The sequence below is a fragment of the Manis javanica genome, chromosome 2 (assembly GCF_040802235.1).
Source record: "Manis javanica isolate MJ-LG chromosome 2, MJ_LKY, whole genome shotgun sequence".
Lineage (NCBI taxonomy): Eukaryota > Metazoa > Chordata > Mammalia > Pholidota > Manidae > Manis > Manis javanica.
Genome location: NC_133157.1, coordinates 65,315,541 through 65,335,341, shown reverse-complemented (window position 1 = coordinate 65,335,341; position 19,801 = coordinate 65,315,541). Strand labels below are relative to the sequence as shown.

Below are 19,801 nucleotides of genomic sequence, written 5' to 3'. Positions count from 1 at the left end.
GAAAATCATTTGAGTAAGTGACCTCTAAGGTCTCTCCCAGTTTTCCATTTATTGTATCTATCATTCTATAGCATAATAAAGGAGATGTTTGCATGGGTACATTTCTCATGTGAGATCTTCTTCATTATCTTCCCAGATGCACAAAGCTTTACATGCTGAAGTATGCCTAGCATATAATGTAGAAAAAAATCATGGCTTTTATGCATAATGTAAGATGTTATAATATTTTTAAAGATGCATATACTTTATTGTTACATGAAATAGAAAATAACTATGCATAACCTAGAATATTATAATATTTTAGAAATTATATATAATAAATAGTTCCATAAATAGGAGAAAGATCAAAAATAGTTTTAGGAGTTGTATTGCACAGAGAGACAAAGATGACCTAAAAATGGTTTGTGTCCCTGCCTGCCTAAATATTTGTAAAGATCAGGTAGATGATAGCTTCTTCACCTATCCTCAGCCTTCTGCAACAAGCGAATATTAAAACAAACCAACATTAAGCCTTGGGAAAAAAGGCAAAAACCAACCAACAATGTGCTGTCAGGCCCAAAACCATCAGAGGAAGAAGCTAAAAGCTCATAATAGAGACTAGCTAGCAGTTAAATATGCGAGCCATTGGATTTAGAATAGCAGTGTCAGCACAGTGACAATTTGGTAATTAGCTAATTATTGATGACCTTAATCCAGTTATAAGAAAACACTAAAATACAGTGTATCATTAACTATGATATTTTTGATAAACCACTGGATAATCAAATTCACCCTTCCTCTTAAATATTAGAATTATTAGGTAAATTCATAAATAATATTAAGAAAATGGACTTTGTTTGGAGCTCTCATAGGATATTCCTATGGTTAAATTGTGAATAGATGGATCTTTACCTGTTAAATATCAATGTTGATGTTTCTTGCAGTTCCATTTATTTATTGGGTCAGGTAGAATGCCTTTCTCTAACATGATACTCTTCCACTTAACTCTCACAGAAAGCGTACTGTTTCATCTGTACACTCCTCGTAGACGTTTCTAATCCATCATTCCACTCTTTCCTGCCCAGCCTCAGAATCCTTTTCATGGCGCAGCGTTCCTGCCAGCCACAAGCCAGCAACCCGAGTTGGTGCTGAAACTGAAATCTATTTGCCATCCTTCCTCTGACCACTGCCGCTTTCTGATTCAAGGACCCAGTTGGCCAGGGGTCCCTCTCTTTGCAGTGACAATATTTCCTATTCACTCACTGCTTATTAGAGTAACTGTCAATAGCTCCTCCTTTTACATATGCAGATTGAAACACTGAGTCTAGAAATTCATCAGATCAACACAATATTTTATGATTCTAAAGTGAATAGGAAAAATGGAAAGAATTTTCAGATAAATATTTGACAAGCAAACCTTTCAATTCTTAAGTCAGAGCTGGACAAATTCGCTGGTTATTGTGGCTTTTACAGACTGTTTGAACCCGTAGGTCAAGGATTCTTAATCTTGGATGAGTGGGCATCAGAGTACCTGGTTCCTGCTTCAGATCTGCTGATTCAATACCTGCTGGCCTAGGTGCTCTTTTTGGGGGTGAGGGAGAGCCAACTTGTGCAGGTGGTCTCCATCTGTTCCAGCAGTTGACAACTCTGCCCTTGGGAATAGGTGCAGTATTCGTCCCTTTGTGTGGTGTTCAGGCTAGTAGAGAGGCCGCAGTAACAGAATGCTGGGGCTGGATGCTGAGAAGTTTCTAAGTACAGGACTTTTACTCTCAGGCCTCCATACAACTTAGTTCCATGACAGAATTGCTAGTAATACTTTAATGGCAGTTAACCTATCTCACTTATATATGTAGTACCACTTGACAATAATCTATATGCAGATTCTCATGTCAGAGATAGTAGAAGGGGACACTCGTATAGATGACATTAGCTATTTTGTACATTAGTCATTTATACTCAAGTATGATGTATGTTTGAGATTACTGACATTTCCATGGATGGTGGTTAAGGGAATGGGCTCTGAGGTTGGATCTACTGCGGTTTGAATTCCAGGCCCACCACTAATTGGTCAGATGTGTGACCTTACACAAGTGCCTTAAACTCTGTAATTCTAAAAAAAATGTTCTTGATGTTTGACTCAGAACATTGTTTTGAGAAGTGGATTAGATAATCTATTCATGCATCTGGCCTAGGTGCATACACTATAAATACTGGAGTTTTTATTTTATGCAAATAGCTTGAGTGCTAGTCTAATCTCAGACACTGGCATTCATGCTGAATGATACAGACTGCTTTCATGTTTTACATTTCTGTTTATTTAAGCTCCTTTTCTCCTTCAGAATGAGAGCTCAGGTCCTCTAGGCTCTGTAGGATCTGTTCCTTCCCCACCTCTCATATACTCACAACCACTGTCTCTCTTACTCACTGTAATACATCTGTGTTTGCCACTTCTTCCTTACTATGTCAAGCACGTTCCTACCTCAGGGCCTTTGCACTTGTCATTTCCTCTGGGAGACTGCTTCCATCAGGTATCACACCTCCTTTAGGTCTCTGCAAATCCCTTATCAGTGAGACAACTCTATTTAAAATAGCACCCTACTGTTAAAAGAACATATGGGATGTGAACAGTTCCCAGGAATGGGTTGTTTTAATTTGTCTGATTTCTCTCAGCCTGTTCAAGTACAGTTGGACAATATCCATCGTATCATAGATAAATTTTCACAAATGCAAAAAAAAAAAAAAAAATAGCACCCTACCCACCAGCCAGCCCTTATCCCTCTGATTCTTTCAAGGTTTTCTTCATGGCACTTATCACCACCTGACATATTATTTGTTATTGTCTGTCTTTCCTCTGTGAGGCTACGGAATTTTGTCTGATTTGTTAACTGCTGTGTCTCCAGGGCTTAGAACTGTGCTCAATACATGGTAAGTATTTAATAATGTCTGTTAACTTAATGAATGAAAGACCTTTATTTGCCAATCACAAAGTAACAACTTAACCATTATTCAACAAATATCTAGTCATCACATATTTTCTTTAAGGGGTTTTTCCAGGTGCTATTGAGAACATGAAGTTTTAAGTATGGTCCTTCCTCTTAAGGAACTTACAGCCCTGGTTTGGAAAAATGACAGACCAAAATGTTAAAAACCAAAAAAATAATATAAAAATAACTAAAAATATGAAGTGGTAGATTATAAAGAGCACAGACATTGAGATAAATTAGAGGTCAAAGGAGGAGCGTTTTCCTTGGATGGGGTGGGGCAGAGAAGTTTCTTCATAAACACAAGATCTGAACATATCTTTAAGAGATGTTAGATTGTGACTGGTGGAGAGCTGATGGTCTTGCAAAAGTGGAGGGATATGGAGAAGCTGTCATAAAGACCTACAGGTATGTTAGAGGGCAGCAGGTAGCCTAGTGTGGGTTCCCTCCTATAGGTAAAAGTGGGAATTGAGGTTGTGGATGGCTTTGCAAGCAGGTCAAGAATTCAGGCTGGTGGCACTGGACTGGGGTACTGAGGAGGGAGTGATAGTGTTAAAGAGTGTATCCCAGTAATCTTGTTAGATGATGCATCTGCTGCAGGAGAACTGAATTTGGGGAGGCTTCTAACAGAAGAGGCTGGGGAGACAGACGGGGCTGAAGGCCTGGGAGACTGAGCCACACACCAGACAGGAAGCTGACCTTGAAAATGAACTTTTGATTACCCTGGTCAGTTAGACAGCTTGGGGATTATCTAGGCCTAATGTCACTTTTGACTTTATATTAATGTTCAGTTTTTTGGCCATATCTTGGCTCACTGGCCCCTTTAGATAAGAAGGGTGAAACTTATTCTTTTAAAACTTTTCTCAACCCCCGTTTTAAAATTGGTTTGCAGAGGGGTGGAGACTTGGTTCTAGGGCTTTTATAAACATTCAGAAAATCAGATGAACATCACTTTTAATGTTTTATAAACATAAATTACACGAAGATGCATGGTTAGTAGGATTAGTTCACATCACTTGCCCATTCCCGGGCCAATCTCCCCAGATGGAGAATCGGGGGCTCCTTCCTATGAGCTGTTCTGGTTGTCTTACTGTAGAGTTCACAGGTGTGTTTTGCTTAGATACTGCTCCATTGGCAGGACTTAAATAACAGTGGAGTTAAACAGACATTTTGTTGGTCTCTGAGGCCCTGTCAGGTCAATGGACTACTGCTTATGCCTGTAAGAATTGTCTGTTCATGTCTGTTTGGAGACATGGCACACTGCCCCTCCACGGACCAGCAGGCTAGAGGCAGAGAAGGCTGAGTCTTGAAATAACTTAGTTTGTTGCTTCAGTTGTACTCTGGTGTTCTTTTGGTAATGGTCTGTGATTGATGTGACTTTAATTTCTCTGACACACTGGAATGATCTAGTCATGACTTGGAATCTTGAAGAGCCATCAAATATGGACTTAAAATTCCTCTAAATTTAATTGACAGTTGCATAAAAAACTCATTGCATACAAAGGAAGGATACTTCTTTAGTGTTTTTCACTATTATGTAGGTTGGGTGATAAGAAATAATTAAATGGAAAAAAAGGCATTCATGGAAATGCCTTTTAAAACCCATTAAAATCTGCTTTCACAGAGGCAATGAATGGTAGAGTACGGTGGGTATTATTTCCCTCTGTTCTGTTTTTTTCTGTAAGCAGCTGCCTGGAATTTCAACATGACTCTGCTAAACCCTAGTAGGACAGACTTGGGTTGAGCTTAATTACCTCTTGGTTGCATGAGATTCAAAACAAAGTTAGGACTGGGATCAAGGTCCCTGAGAATTGTTATCAAATGACACAGTAGCATAAGGCAAGTGACATTACATGAAAAAGACCCTTGCCTGTTGCTCCTGAATAACTCTAGTGCCTGTAATGAATTGTATTCCTGACTTCCTTTGTTAGAGTATTCTAATTATTGGATAATTTAAAATAGCTTATTTTGGCTATTTTCATTAAATAATTTGTGAACAATTAGTACAAAAGAGTATGGCCAGCACAATTGGGATGAATCTCCTCCCCTAAACCAGGCACCACAGACTTAGTATTTTTCATTTCAGTTTAATTAGTTTTATTGTTTTTAGATAAACTAATGTTACAACAGAAGTAAAAGCTAATTGTACTTAAAGCTTTTAAGTTATATTTCTAATTTGTACCAAATATGAGAAACTTGGTTAATAAAACTTGAATTCTTTACAAACATAGAAAAACAAATGTGAGGTTAATCTCACTGTAATGTAAATGTATCAAAATTTATAGATAAAATTCCATATTTAAGAATTAATCTTCCCAGAAAATATTATGTATATACAATGTGGATTTTTAAGTGAATATTCTAAAATCTCCTGATATTTATTTTTTCTGTGTATTATACAGCATAATCAGTTTCATCTATTTCCCCTTGCTTTTTTCTTTTAAGTAGGAATTGTTAAATAAACAACTGGAACTTGAGCTGTAGCAGTAATAAAAACATGATAGTTATTTATCTGAGTTTCCCAAATACACATATCCCTGTAGTAATGTATGCTTATAATTATGGAACTTTAGAAAAATGAAAAGTAATTCTGTCATGTTGTAGAATCTGTAATCTAAAATGATTATAAACCACTCTTGCCTTTACTAAATATTTGGTAACTTCTAAAAGACTCGAGAGCATTTCTTATCATGGGCTACATGCATGGATTCTTCTCTTTCAAATTTTAATTATCAACACAGTCAAACCTAGGTTTAAAAGCCAGTATATATGTTACCTCCCTCAAATGACTAAGAATTGGTTTTCTCAAACTTTCCTTCAAAAAACGTCTCTGGTTGAGCTGAGTTTATGCGTGAAAAATTTCACCCCAGAAGGATAATATTTTTGCAAAGGAGTAAAAACAGGGCTTTGAATGAAAGCGTGTGTATAACTGTAAGGGGAGGGTGGAAAGGTTGTAATTGACAAGTCCCTTCTGTGGTGCAAAAGTCACCATTACCGTAACATTAAGCTACACTCAGTTAGGCAGTTACTCTCCTTCTTGCCTTAAAAAATGTTTGAAATTCAGGAATTGTGATCCTGTAGCCAGAAAGGAAAATTGAAACAGGTTAAGCAAGGGAGTTCATTGATTTTAAAAATGTTTTATCTTCATCAGGACTTAAAAAAAATGTTTTAAGACACCAACAATCCACAGGGACAAATGAAAAAAAAAAAGGGACAACATTAGAATGAAATTCTACATCTGGTTGACATTTCAAGCTGCCACAGTACAAACAAATTTCGGGACAACAACTCTAATAACATTTTTAAAAGATACCGCAGAAAAAAGAATATTTGGCTGAGCAAATCTTACTGCCACATGTAAGGGAACCATCAACATTGTTACATTATAGATTGCCAAATGACACAGAGCATCTGGGAATACTCTGGAGAACGCTATAACTGGGACTTGATTATGTTCTTTCCTATATTGGACTGTGTACTAAGGCCAGATCTAGTTCTTTTGTAAAAGATAAGTGAAGTGTACTGACATTGTACCTTTAAAATGGATAAAAGTTAAGTGTACAGATGTCTGCATTTACCGTGCAAAGAGGGATGAAGAAAAACTGTAGAAAAGAAAACAACAATAACAAAACCCCTGTTCTTTGAGATCCTGGGAGGTTGTGAATGTGCATGTGATGCAGGCAAAGCTGTCTAAGGCTGGGCTCAGAAGTATTTTTACTCCTGGGCAAAGAGTAAAATTCTCTGGTGGGGAGGAATCCATCAGGTTCATAGTTCTAAACCCAGGCCTGAGGTAAACTCTGTGCTAAAGGAACTAATTCCAGGCTCTTACAGTGTAACAGTCCTATACCTTGAGAATGATTAATTACTATGAGTTTTAGAGAAAGTCCCCCAAGTTGCTTAGAAAAGCAGGCTACCTCAAGTCTACCACTAGTTATCTGGACTCTAGAATCCAGAGCCATGATCCACCTCTGCCATCTGTATCCCTGTCCCCAGTCCACTGGCATCAAGCCCATGTTGCATCAACACAGAATATTGAGTGTTTTGTTGGAATGATTTGTCATAAGGTTGTGAATTCTAGAAAGTATCAGATCTAGGCCCAAGAAATTTCCTCCGATTAGTATAATTAAATCTTCCCAACTCAGTCAATGGGGTTGTAACTTTAACTGACAGAAATGTAATGGGCTTTTTGTAGCATTCCTCTGAGCAGGGAGGGGCAGGAAGGATGGCCCATCCATTTAACACTGTTAAATCTGGCTACTGGATATATAGATAATTGGACTACTTTTCTGCATTGTTTAGAATTTCCTTTATTAAAAGTTTAAGTTAAAAAAAAGGAGAAAGAAAAGTGCTCAGTTCCAGGGGGGATCCAGCCTTAGCAGACTGAGATAAGAGAGATGAAGATGAACTGTCTTCCCCACACAATAGCAGTTTCTTTGGAAGAGAAACAAAAATCATTTGGGTCAACCTGTTTATTTAGCGAGGTTTTTATTAGCTTTATGCATCCCACCTGCTTTTCAAAGTGAGAATAATAATTCCTCAGTGTTTTCACAGGGATAAAGAAATCTGTGCAAGGGAGTTAAGGCCCTGGATTTTATATTTGGCCAATTAAGGAATAGGATGCCAGCTTCGTTTGAGAGAAGGGCATTGTGTGAACAATCATTAATAAAGTGGCACCTGTATTTCCCTTGTGGCCGTCTCACAGCCATCATCCTGATTTGCAAGTGAACAAAGTCAAGGGGGACCTACTTAATACTTTATGCTCAAAATGCTTTATAATTTTCAAAGAACTCAAATTTTTTCCCTCATTTTGAATTTAGACATTGAACTTAGGTATTAATGTAGGCAAGGATTAGTATCTATTATCCCCATTTTACAAATGAGCTTCTGAGGCTTAGAGAGTTTAAGTGACTTGTCCAGAACTTCTCAGGGGCTCCAGAAATGATTATGGGTCTTCTATGCTTTCAGAGCCCTGGCTGCTCTTCACAGATTCTTGTAATCTTTGTGTTATATAGATTTGCCTTGGGTCATTTCCTGCCACCAAATTTTAGCCTTCCTCATTGGCTATAAAGTGAAATTCTGGAGAACCGTTCCTTACTGAAAATTATCTCTGCTGCTTAGGGCAGTTTCTGCATGGTGAGATTTGCAAAGTTGAAGCGGGAATGGAGAGTATGGTGTAGCAAAGAACAGAGGACAAGGATATGGTATGGGAGAGGGCCAGTTATGATAAGAAAAGCTGCCTAATTTGTGCTCATGGAGAGTCACTTGGCTTGTTCTGGAAGAAAAACCTTGAGGTTTGGGAGGGTAGGGAATTGGTTTCCGGCGGAAGCAGCTGGGACCTAGGTCCCTCTTCATCCGGGCTGCCCTAACTAACTGCTGATGGGAAGCGTGGTGGAATGAGATGGCTTCAAATTCCGATCTGGGTTCTGTTATCCTAGCCATGCACCCTGGCTAGGACAGGCCTTTGGAATCTGCTTTTTTAACTGTAAAACGAACTGTTGTGAGAAGTCACTAAAGCTCAGTTGGAAGAATCTGGCACAGAATTTCATAAATGATGAGTCCTCAATAATTGCCTTTCCTTCTTTCTGTTTCCTTGCTGATTTCAAGATCATTCCAAGAATCTGTGCAAGAGGGGCCCCTCTCTGTTCTTCGTAGTAGGCTCTTAAAGGCTGGAAAGAGTAGGAATCAGAGTGCCTCAAGAGTAGCAAATGACACCCACAACCTCCCCGTTTTCCGCTGATGACTCTTCAGACTTCCAAGTCTATCACTGTTCCCTACCGACTTTCAACCCCTTTTAGGAAAAGGGGGCAGTGGAGGGAGAGGATCTAATGCATCAGGTGCTGCTCAGTTCGTGAGGCCGGACCTGGGCCACTGGGTGTCAGGCTGAGCCCAGGTCGGCACGCCAGCCCCATAGCGCCCTCGCGCGGCCTCTTCCCGCCGGGAGGACGCACCGGCCACTGGTTGAGGGGAAGCAGGGTCCTCAACCTTCCCTGGGATCTTTGGTGTTTGGCAGTACAATGGGCTGGGGACTACTAGGCATTAGGGGAGGATCAAAGCATTCTTGCGAGGCCTGAAGTGTCCAGGGTCGCAGTTTTGTTAGCCTGGTTTCACCTTGCCAATAAATTTTCTTAGAAAGAAGGGGCAAGGGTGTGGGGCTAAGCGGTCATGGTGTCCAGGAGGAGGAGATGGGAGTTTCTTGCACCTGCGCTCCTGCTCCATTAAATCAGTGTGAAGCAAGTGACATCTCCCCCTTGCTTGCCCCCTTCGAACTGCCCATCTTCTTCTGAACACCCGCCGGATCTCTAGGGTCAGCGTTTTCAAAGAGAGTATTTCCTCCTGCTCTTAAAGTTTATGTAGCACTTTTTATATGGGCTGCTCCGTCAAGCTGGGCTTTCGTCTCTCCCTGCCCCCTCTCTCTTCCCGGCACACCTCAGTGGAGTAACCTTTACACAGCCTCTTGCATGTTCTCATCCCACCTAGAAGCATAAAATATGTATATAAAATATATATGTATATATATACATGGGAAAGGACTCCAGAGGTGATTTGATTCAACTTCAAGTCTTTCCTGTTGCAGAGCAGCCGATCTAAGCCTAAAGGAGTGATGGTGAATCAAGTGGCCAAGAAGCAAGGGTTACCTGAGTTGGTAAAACAAGGAATAGAACAGGGGAACCCCCTAGAGGGTCTTACTAGTTTTTTTTCACTACTTATTTCTTAGAAGGAAAGAATCCCAGAACTCTGTTTTAGGCAGGTCAAGTACTTTGTAGAGGTGTCTGTTTTAGCCAACTGACTGTGCACACAGCCAGTTGGCAAAAACACAGTCACACTTCAGTCACTCGTGTGTATGGATAGTTGCTTGCTATCCATGTGAAAGCAAAGACAGAGCCAAGTACAGTTGGATCCTCTGTTCTTACCCACTCCCACCACATCCCAATCTATCATGATCATGACTGACACTGGAGCATCTGTGTGATGCAAGTCACTCTGTTGAAGTCTTCTCCCAGGATTTGGGTAAAGCTTGAGCATAGGGATGCTTCTGGTAGAAATTGGGAGGAATTCATCCTGCCAGCAAGGACACTTTTCAGAGAGACCTCCCGGGGCTAATAGCAAAGGAAATGTGTTGGACCTCCCCAGAGCCCAAATTCAGACCCCAGAAGGAGCACATCTCACAGGGCAGGGCTAGGGAGGCCTGTTTAAGTGGCCTGGTTATTTTTTGCTTAAAATCAGGCTAGAATAGGTCTAACCTAGAAGCCACGGGATCATGCCACCTTTGGAACTTGTGAGAGCCCTCTTTGCCATATTTTTTTTTTAGTAGGATTTTGACCAGATAGGATCATTTGCAGAACTATGGAGGAGCAGAAATGCCACCAAGATGTCAAAGTCAACACTGTAATTGTCTCTAATCCTTTTGTCCTTCTTGGACTTTTTCTTCATACTTGTGATCTTGTCACTTGAGCCATGAGTCCATCAAACAGGAATTAAAATGTGTGATAGCTTTCAATGTTAGAGAGAACTTGGAGTCACCGAATTGTACTCCTTCACTTTATAGTCAAGGAATCTGAGACCCAGGAATGTGAAAATATTTGCCCGACACCTCCTACACATGAGTGAAATTAAATTTTCACCACACATAGTGCTTGACCCAATGCTTTGCTTACCCCCTCCTCCCTTGATTTCTCTCTAGTTGGTATTTGGGCTGTTGCAAAAATATGGAGAATGATTTGAGTATGGATAAAATCTGCTCCCTAGAAATGTTATACCCCAATATGGGGATGGGCACAGGGTGGAAAGTTCTCAGGGATAGGGGGTTACTGTTTCACTTATTCATGAGGCTCTCTAGGGGCTGCAGGAGGTCCAGAGAAGGAGTCATGTGTGTATGTGTCTGGCGTCCTGATGTGGCAAGGAGCCATAATGTGCTCAGATGGCTGCCTTCCATAGCAAGGACACTGCCTCTGAGGTGGAACCCAGATCCCATTACAACCCTGAGTCTCTGCTTCCCCTCAGGACCATTTGGAATGGGTACTGAGAAATCAAGAAGGTCTGAGCTTTCTTCATCTCCTAGCTGCTGCATGACTCCCAAGTGAATTGAGCCACAGTTTACAGCACGGAGGTGGACGTTGCTGGGGCTGGGGAGGCAGGCTGACAGATCCTTCAGATATGCTAGGGTAACAGGATTGCTTCACAGTCTGGGCATCTCACTCCATATCCCACTGCAAAGGGCACATTTTTTGGTTGTGCTAATTCTATGAAGGCATGGAGCTGGAGGAGGAATTGTGGTCCCCTCTAGAGGTCCTGGCAGCCACTATGGAACAATGTGTCTTCCTAGTAAGTCCCATGAACTTCTCTAAGCCTCAGTTTCCCTTACTATTTGTAAAACGATGGGTGTGGACTAATTGGGACTTTCAGTCTTAAGTGCCTGCCATTTAAACCCTGCTTCCCACCCAGAAGGGATGAAGCCCACATCACATTGCCTTTTGTTCAGCTTTTTTCTGGACAGGCAGAGCAGGGAGAGAGAGACTATTAGCCTCCCGGGGAGGTGCCTGCTTCCCCACCCCAATTGCTTGTGACAGGTCGTATATTTGATTACGAAAAGCAGATTGGGAAATCATATTTCTGCATTCCCATCTGGGATTATTTATTTAGTCGAGTCCACAGCCGGTCAAAGTTGTGAGACCATGCAATGTTAAGAGTAGCTTTCCGCGAGAGGAGGGTTCGAGGTCATGTCTATAGAAATCCGCCACAGCAAAGCATTACTGAGATGTCCATTAGTTTCCGAAAAGTAATTCACCACCCCAGGCGTTTGCGGCAGGTTGATTTAGCGAGGTGACTCAAGATGGTGGCGGAGGGCAAGGTTCCTACCGGCCCCAGATCAGCTCGAAGCGTCGGAAGCTAGAAAGTCGGGTGGGGTCGTGTGGAAACCGGGTGTCAAATTTACCCCTGGATCGGGCTTTCTACTTGCCATTTCCCTGGGTTAAAATAACAACAAAACGAATCTACACTATTACTTTCAAATACCCAAGGTTCAGTAGGGGCGGGTCGCCGTGCCAGGGGTCCTACAGCATCGTAGCCTGTAAGGTTGATTTCACTTTGCAGGTGAGGAAAGTGAGGCGCCAAGGGAGGTTAAGGATCCTCCTCGCTGCCCCTCACCCGCAGCCGCAGAGCGCCAGGTCTAGCGTTTTGAACTCCCAGATGTGAGCTCCGAAACCCAGGCCCTCGGCCTCCACACCGGATTGCCTGCACCGAGTCAGGACCCAGAAAAACTATTCGGTGCACACTCAGCTCTGGCGGCCGGGGTCTCAGTGACCCGGGAGAGGTGCCGGGCCAGGATGGAGAAGCAAGGCCGCAAGCTGGTCTGAGGCGGCTTGGCCACTAGAGCGGGAGGGAGGCAGGCAGCGCTTGCGGCTTGGCGTCGGCGGACCAGTTGGGATTTGCAGCGAGGAACTGGATGTGTGAGTGGGAGCCAATATGGCACAGGCTTCTCTTTTTTTGGGGGGGACGGGGCAGTGCTTTTGAAGAAAAATGAAAGCTACCCTCATCAAGAAAAGAAAAAGAACTCTCCTCCCTTCCTGCTTTTTGTTGGGATTCCCTTGCTTGACTCAATGAAGGGGGTGTTTCCGCCCGGTGGGTTCCAGCTGCACAGGAACGAGGAGGGGTGCGGGTGGGAGAGATTTGGGGGCAAGGAATTGGGAAGCGGGGAGGGAAGGATGTCCTCCGCGCCGGCCAGCTAGGAGAGAAGCAAACCCCGAGGGCCGCTTCCACCAAGCCTAGCGCGCTGAGTCAGCCGCGGGCCCGCTGCTTTGTAATTTACAAGAGGGAGTCCGAATCGCACTCGGTAATTTGTTGTCGGTTTACAAGCCAAAAGGACTTATGTTTCCTCACCCAAAACGTCCTCAGTCACGGCCTGACCCCTTTTAAGAAAGGAACCTGGAGAAAGGAGCTGGATACCCTGCGCCCCGCCTTTCAGACAAGCTTGTGAGGCAGGGGGTGACCTACTCACACTGCCGCCTCTGGAATAAAGGAGCGCTCTTTGAGCTCAGACTCTGTATAGACTATCCTCATTAATACTGAGTCTTCACACTGACCAGGCCTTTTCCCATTTTGCAGCTGAGGCAGCTGAGGCACAGAAAAATAATTGACCAAGGTTATGTAGTCAGTGGAACAACAACCCTGGAGTCAGCCCAGGCCGACTCCCATGCCTCCGAATATTTAATTTACTAATCAGTTTGTGAGGTCTTAGATTCCTTTTTCTTTTCGCAGAAAAATACAGATAACTTCGCATTTAATATTGGAGTTCCTCATACTTCCTGAAGCTCATCCCATAATAAAAACCTCCCTTCTCGCACATCCTCTCCCACATCACCTCCTTTCAGTAATTGGTGAGATCGTGATTCCGCCGGAAGTTGGGGTGGAGACAGGCGTTGGGGAATGGAATGTAATTCAAACTGGATCACGATTACAGCTGCAGGCCCCCAAGTGTCAGGTGGGGTGCAGGTAGGGTAGGAGGGGAGCACGTGGACATGGGCAGGGAAGTCAGGAGGAAGTGGGGTCCTCCTATAGCTTTTTGCTAGGGGTGGGGAGAGAGTGCCTGGGAGGGACTGGTGCAGGGCCCAGTCCCTCTAGGAAGCACGCAGGTACCGCTTTCCCCACATCTGGCCAGACGCTGCGCCCGGGAAGGTTATTCTGGTTCTGATCCACGTTCTGAGGACCTTGCTCTCCTCCTAAGCTCGGAGTCCCAAGAGCCGGCTCCACTATCCTCGGGCACACCCCCATTCCTCCATCTCCTATCTCCAGCTGTGGCTTCGCCGGCGTGGCGTGGTTTACTGTACACAAATCCTACTTATTTCCTCCTTATCTAGCAGTTTTTTTTTAAAACTACTCGAACTAGTTAAAGGGCTGTCTGTCCGGTTTATTTTCTGTTTAGGAAACAGCTGCCCATGCCCCTTTTCACTCCTATTCCCTCCCGGTCCTCCTTCCCCTCAATCTAGTTACCCAAAATGAGCAAACCTACTTTCTTGATTTCGTTTCTTAATATTAAAAATAACCAGTGAAGGCCTAATGATTTCATGCCCTCCCCCATCCCTCCCCCGGGAAAGCAATAAATAAAATAAAAGCTCAGCCTGCCAATTACAACTACCGTCCGTGGAGAGGTTTATAGTTTGCTTGCACATCTCCTGGCTGAAGCACTGAAATGCCTGCCACAGCAGAAATGCAGCTAGTAGGAGGAGACGCAGAAAAAAACAATGAGTTGATAAAAACATACCGTGTCCTGTTACAGGGGGGAATAAAATAAAAATCAGGAACCCATTGTGAGTCTTTCTGACGGGGAGCGAAGGGCTCTACGAAGTTTCTGAGACTCCAGAGCAAAAGCCGATTTACGATCATGCTGCTCACCAGCCCAATGCTCTCCCTGAGACCACTGAGTGACCCAGAGTTCCTCTTTGAACTGTAATTTCGTCACAGGAAAAATGGGGAAAATAACATTTCTGCTGCGGTCAAGAATTCAAATGCTTTAACGTAGGTGAGCAAATGCGTTTCGATGGGGATAAACAAGTATGCAAAAAGTAAAGCTCACTGGTGTTATTAGGTAGTATCAAGCGAGAGGCACCAACTGCGCGGCTTTGTCCCACGTCTGAGGGTACACAGCTCCTAAAGCGCCCCCAAACGCCTCCCCAGACACCCAGAGCAACTGAACAGGCTGCAGGAATAAGCAGCACTGCTTCTCCACTTCCTTCACTGGGCTTCGTAAGCGGCTCTCGGAAGAAGCACTCGCCCGAAGGGAAATCCCGGTGCCTAGTCATCAGGCAAGAACTTCCCAACATCGCCAAAGGTTTAAGAATACTTGCTTGCCCAGCCTATCACGTTAGTTTCACAGATTCATAACCTGCCTTGTTCCCACCGCTCGGAATTTGCTTAACTTCTAACTTTACAATGGGATCCGAGAAAAGAAACGTTAGAATAAGTTCTGTAATTTTTTTTTTGTCCTTCAACAAGTATTTATTGCGGGCCTACTATGTGCTCAGTGCAATGGTACTCAATTTCCATATTCGTCCCCTAAGCTGATCCTGAGAGGCATTGTGTAACTAGAAAAGCGTTTCAGTGATTTTAAATTTAGTTCAATAAATAGAATGTAGCCTTAAATTAGAGGACTAATTCTTTCAACATGTTGGAAATTTAATTTATCAAACATTTATGTAAGGGGCTTTTGAGGGAGACAGCAGAAGGTTTTTTTTAAAAATAAATACATTAATGCACACAAAAAATCATCTTAAAAAGCCTCATTTAAAAACATGCATAGAGTGAATATACTGTACTTAAATCTCTTACTGGCATGTATTTCCGTTTCCCCAAAATCAACTGTAATAGTAATTAACGTAGCAGAAAAATAGAACTGACGCAGCTGACTTGGCGACCTGCCTGCCTCATAAGCCTGCTGAAGGGTTAACGGAGAAACGACTTTTTTCTTCGAGGAAAAGTGGAGCTAGCCGGAAAAATATCTACAGGTCATTAGTTCGATAACCTGGCGTTGTGGTGCAAAGTAACCATTGAATTAGTCTTGCAGGAGAAAGTAGGATACTGCCGTGACCCGATTAGAGAGGCCTCATTTCGGCGCCCAACTTTGGGAGATGATTGAGTCGAAGAATGCTGGTGATGCTGGTAGAGACCAACACTAGCCTTTCAGACCTCTGCCTTGTCTATTACCTATCTTGTGGACAACGCAATTCGTAAGAGTGTGTCTCTGCTTGATTCGTAGTCTCTGAGATCAATGGCGATTTCACCCCAGCAGGCACCGTCACACTTCGGGTTTAGCCTGGGGACATTAGACCCGGCTGCACCGAAGACCGGGAGGGAGGATTCTGGCAGAACGCCGAGGGGAGGAGCGCGGCGATGCGAGGAGGTGGAGAGCGCCGCCGGCGCGCCTCGGCCAATCGGCTTCCACTCCGTCTGACAACTGGCCAATCAGAGGGTGCGGAGCTCGGGGCTCGGTGCTGATAATACTAGAAAAGAGAGCAGAGGCTGACTACTGCAGCGAGGGGCGCTGCGCTGCACGCAGCTGCGTGCGCCCTCCCGCCCCGGGAGTCCGCGGTCGGAGTCAGGCCAGGGGCCCAACCTTCCCGCCCAGCTTGGGTCAGAGAGAGCCGAAAGAAGCCTCAGCGAGGTGAAGAGCCTGAGGCAGTGGAGGACCGGTCAGAAGTTTTCAACTTTGGGCCGTGCAGGGCGAGGCTGCTGAGGACTTGACTCACCTTCACCCCTACCCCTCTCCACTCCCCAACCAGTGAGCTCCGGGCCTCCTGCTGTCAGGCCCCGATTTTGTGGCAGGGTGTGGTGACCCGATTTCTATCTGCAAGCACAGCCAGCAACCCAAGAACCAGGTCCCAAGGCTGGATCACTTTTGCCTTGGCTGCTAGCCCGGGCCTCAGAGTCTTGGTGAGTGCTGTGATGTTCTCGGGGTGTCAGGGAGGGCCAAATCACCTTTCCTTATCGTTTCTATTTTAGTTGGAAGTCTTGCCTTACAGTGCAAATCATGCCCGATATACATTGATCCCGCGCTGCTCAGCCCTGAGTTGTTCAAACACCACTGATGCTGACAGGCATCTGAAGCTCTGTGCCCATTGTTCCTATGGGGTTCGAATGACAGCAGGACAACTTTAGTTTTTTTAGCTCATTACTTGTTGGGGTGGGGAGGTGATCTCTCCAAGCCCAAGAGGGGCCCTTGTGCTTTAGGAGGATGAGAAGCATTTGGGAGATGTAGTGTGATGGCTTGCTGGGTCCAAAAGATCCCTTGTGATAAAAAGGAAAATAATTCTTCCATCGACACTTTTATATTCATCATGGCCATTCTAGTTGGGGAAGCCTGACAAGTGGCCTCGGCCGGCCTAGTCGGTCGCGACGCCTTTGTGTATGTGATGAGTGAGTTACCCATGGACTTGTCCCAAACTCGTGTGTAAAGCCAGGGAGAGCTATGGTTAAAGGTTAGGGGCTCGCAGAACACTTAGAATTAATAGATAAAAACCTTCCTGGATCTAGATAAAAAAAAAATTGGGGACCTCTGGGGGTCCTTAAGATATAAGAAAGTCACGTGTGGCCTGGATGTGAGGTGAGGGACGCGTAGAGAGCCGGGCTCCTCCAGGCGCAGGATGCGGGCAGACCAGGAGCTGCGGGCCCAGCGCCTGGGGACGGTGCCTGAAGGCAGTCCGTGGGTCTGCGTCTTTTCGTGTCTCTCCAGGGCACAGACGCCTGAGCAGAGGCTCGAGAGGAGAGTCGCGCGCCATGGCCGACCGGCAGGCGGACCTGGTGGCCGGGGACTGGGAGATCGACGTGGAGAGCCTAGAGCTGGAGGAGGACGGCCGCGGGGCGCCGCTGCCAACGCTGCCCGGGCACAGCCCGCGGGCGGCGGATGGGGACGGCGAGGACGACGACGACGAGGTTGAGGACGACGAGGACGCGGAGGACGAGGGGGACGGCGAGGAGGCGGGCGCGTCCCCGGGGGTGCCAGGCCGGCCGGAGCAGCAGAGGGGACTGCCGCCGAGGCCGCCTCCCTCCCTGCAGGCCTCGCAGGCCTCGGCTGGGCCACCGGAGCGCGGCGCCAACGCGGGCGGCGGCGCCGAGCCGCGCAAGCTCAGCCGCACGCCCAAGTGCGCGCGCTGCCGCAACCACGGCGTGGTGTCCTGTCTCAAGGGCCACAAGCGCTTCTGCCGATGGCGCGACTGCCAGTGCGCCAACTGCCTGCTGGTGGTGGAGCGGCAGCGCGTCATGGCTGCCCAGGTGGCGCTCCGGAGACAGCAGGCCACGGAGGTGCGTACTCGCCGGGCTGGGGGTAGGGTGGGGCGTCCTGGGCTGCCTGCGGGTCGAGAGTCGGAGACGTGGCTGCTCCCCAAACATCTGCGCTCAGGGCCTCGTGTCACTTAGCACTTGATCGTAAGGATGATGATGACACTTCTCTATGCAGGCCTGCAGGGTCAGGTGGTGGTGAGGAAGCCGTAGGCATTTCTGGAGAACTTGGCAGGAAAGGGTGCATGAAAAAGTGGGCAGAGAGGCCTTGAAATTGGTTAGGCCTGTTATGGGAAAGACATTTTATTTTTATGTTTTATATTTAAAAATTTATTTTGCCAGTTTGCGGGGAGGACAGACAGCGGTTGATGCCGTGCACTGCGGCCATAGCGATGCTCCTTGCGGGACGACTAGCGCTGGTTGGGTAAAAGACCCACGCAGCACGTAGCGCACGCACTGCTTCCGCTGTCACAGGCCATTTAAGATAGGCAAGCTGTGCTACCCATTTTACAGATGAGACCAAAAGTGGCCTGGGAAGTTAGGTGACCGGCAGCCAAAGTCTTGCAACCGGAAGCTTCTGCGCTTTCCCTGCCCCCAGCTTTACCAAAGGGCCGGCGGCTGCCTTTCACCGTGGAGCTCCAGCTGTGAGGAAAGCCAAAGCTTTCTTTACGGGAGAGACTCTTCTTGAACTTTGGACTTAATGTTTCCAAGTAGTCCTGCACCTGGGGAGCTCAGAGCCAGGGAAGCTCCGCAGGCCTCGCTTCCAGACTCGGGTCGTGCGAGGATTTTCGATTTTACTTTTTGGCAAGGACGGGCTAGGGAATGGATCACTATACACACCGAAGGCTGTGACCCTAATGGAAAGCCTCCCAAGGGCCCCAGAGAGGTGCTGGACTCAGGAGGTGGCCTGACCATGAGCTCGGCTTCCTCCCGCTTCCGGCGTGTTTCAGCGTGCGTTCTGCGTTTTTTCGCGTTCTTCACCGCTTGCTGGGCTGAACGCTGGCATAGAAGGACCCAGAAACCCACCGAATACGTGAGGTGGTGACTCGGGAGCGAAGGCGGGGTGGAGGGATGGGGGTGGGGTGTCTCTTTGTCTTGTATCCACGGAGACTTCCGAGGATTTTGTTTGGCTTCATGCGCTCCACTCTCCTAGTGAACAATCAGGAGTTTTTGGCCAGGCACACGAGCTTTTGAGAGAAGCACGCTCAAGTCTCTCCCTCAAATCCCTGCACCTGGCCCTACCCGCCCTACTGCAGGGAGAAACCAGCCCCACATCACTGCCCAAAGGCAGGCACCTTCAGCCCTACTCTGGGCAGCTGTCTTTAGGGGCCGACCTCCTACTGTATCCTCGACAGTGGAGCTCACCTTCCTTGGTGATGTCGCCCTAATTCTGACTGCCCGGCGAGCATGGGGAGGCTCAAAGGAAAGCGGCCCCAAGCTTTGGAGAAAGTTTCTAGCTCGTTGTCGTGGAATTAGGGAGTGCTGATATTAATTCGTTTAGAATCATTTTCACATGGGATGGGAAAATAATTTCATTAGACTGAGTAAAGTTGCTGATGCGCTTGTCCCTCACCTTTTCTTTCAAGGCATTATGGATTGTATGTTTCTTCTGTTTATAGGACAAGAAAGGGCTCTCTGGGAAACAGAATAATTTCGAGCGCAAAGCCGTGTATCAGAGGCAAATCAGGACACCCAGTCTGCTGGCCAAAAGTATTTTAGAAGGTAAAGCAAGACCCAGTTATCCTTTAGTATTTTAAACCAAGTTTTGAGTGATTCTCATCATGCAGGCACATGGCATTTTTATTAACCTGCGAAGGAGCATTCTGAGGGTAAGGTACTTTTTATTAGAAAGTTTTCCTCTAGGAAGAAAATCAGGAGGTAGGAAATTAGTCTTGAATACTTCCTGAGGTTTTTGTCACTGATAATTTTGTTGTCTGCTCAACAGTTAATTAACATGGAGTGCTAATGGGTTAAATGAAGTTTGCCCTAGGGTGATGGATGTACAGAGATACACTGCTAAGCGATCCCCCAGCAGATGTCCTGGAGGGAATAAATTGAAAAAAAAAATTTAGTTG

General features: G+C 45.7%; 1 protein-coding gene across 10 annotated transcripts in view; it reads left to right on the top strand.

The window, feature by feature from the left end:
* The first annotated feature begins 15,966 nt into the window (after positions 1-15,966).
* The window catches only part of DMRT2 (doublesex and mab-3 related transcription factor 2), a 702,131-nt gene continuing 698,296 nt past the window's right edge, over positions 15,967-19,801 (top strand). For 8 of the 10 annotated variants that reach the window (XR_012127744.1, XR_012127746.1, XR_012127745.1 and 5 more), the window contains exons 1-3: positions 15,967-16,382; positions 17,182-17,750; positions 19,346-19,448. Coding sequence is in view for 6 of the 10 variants with exons in the window: in XM_073228610.1 (XP_073084711.1) it covers positions 17,226-17,750; positions 19,346-19,448 (628 nt within the window). In the remaining 4 variants the exon portion in view is untranslated. Of the gene's footprint in view, positions 16,383-17,181; positions 17,751-17,806; positions 18,765-19,345; positions 19,449-19,801 lie in introns of those variants that run through there. The other 2 variants (XM_017674327.3, XM_073228606.1) reach the window with 2 other exon arrangements.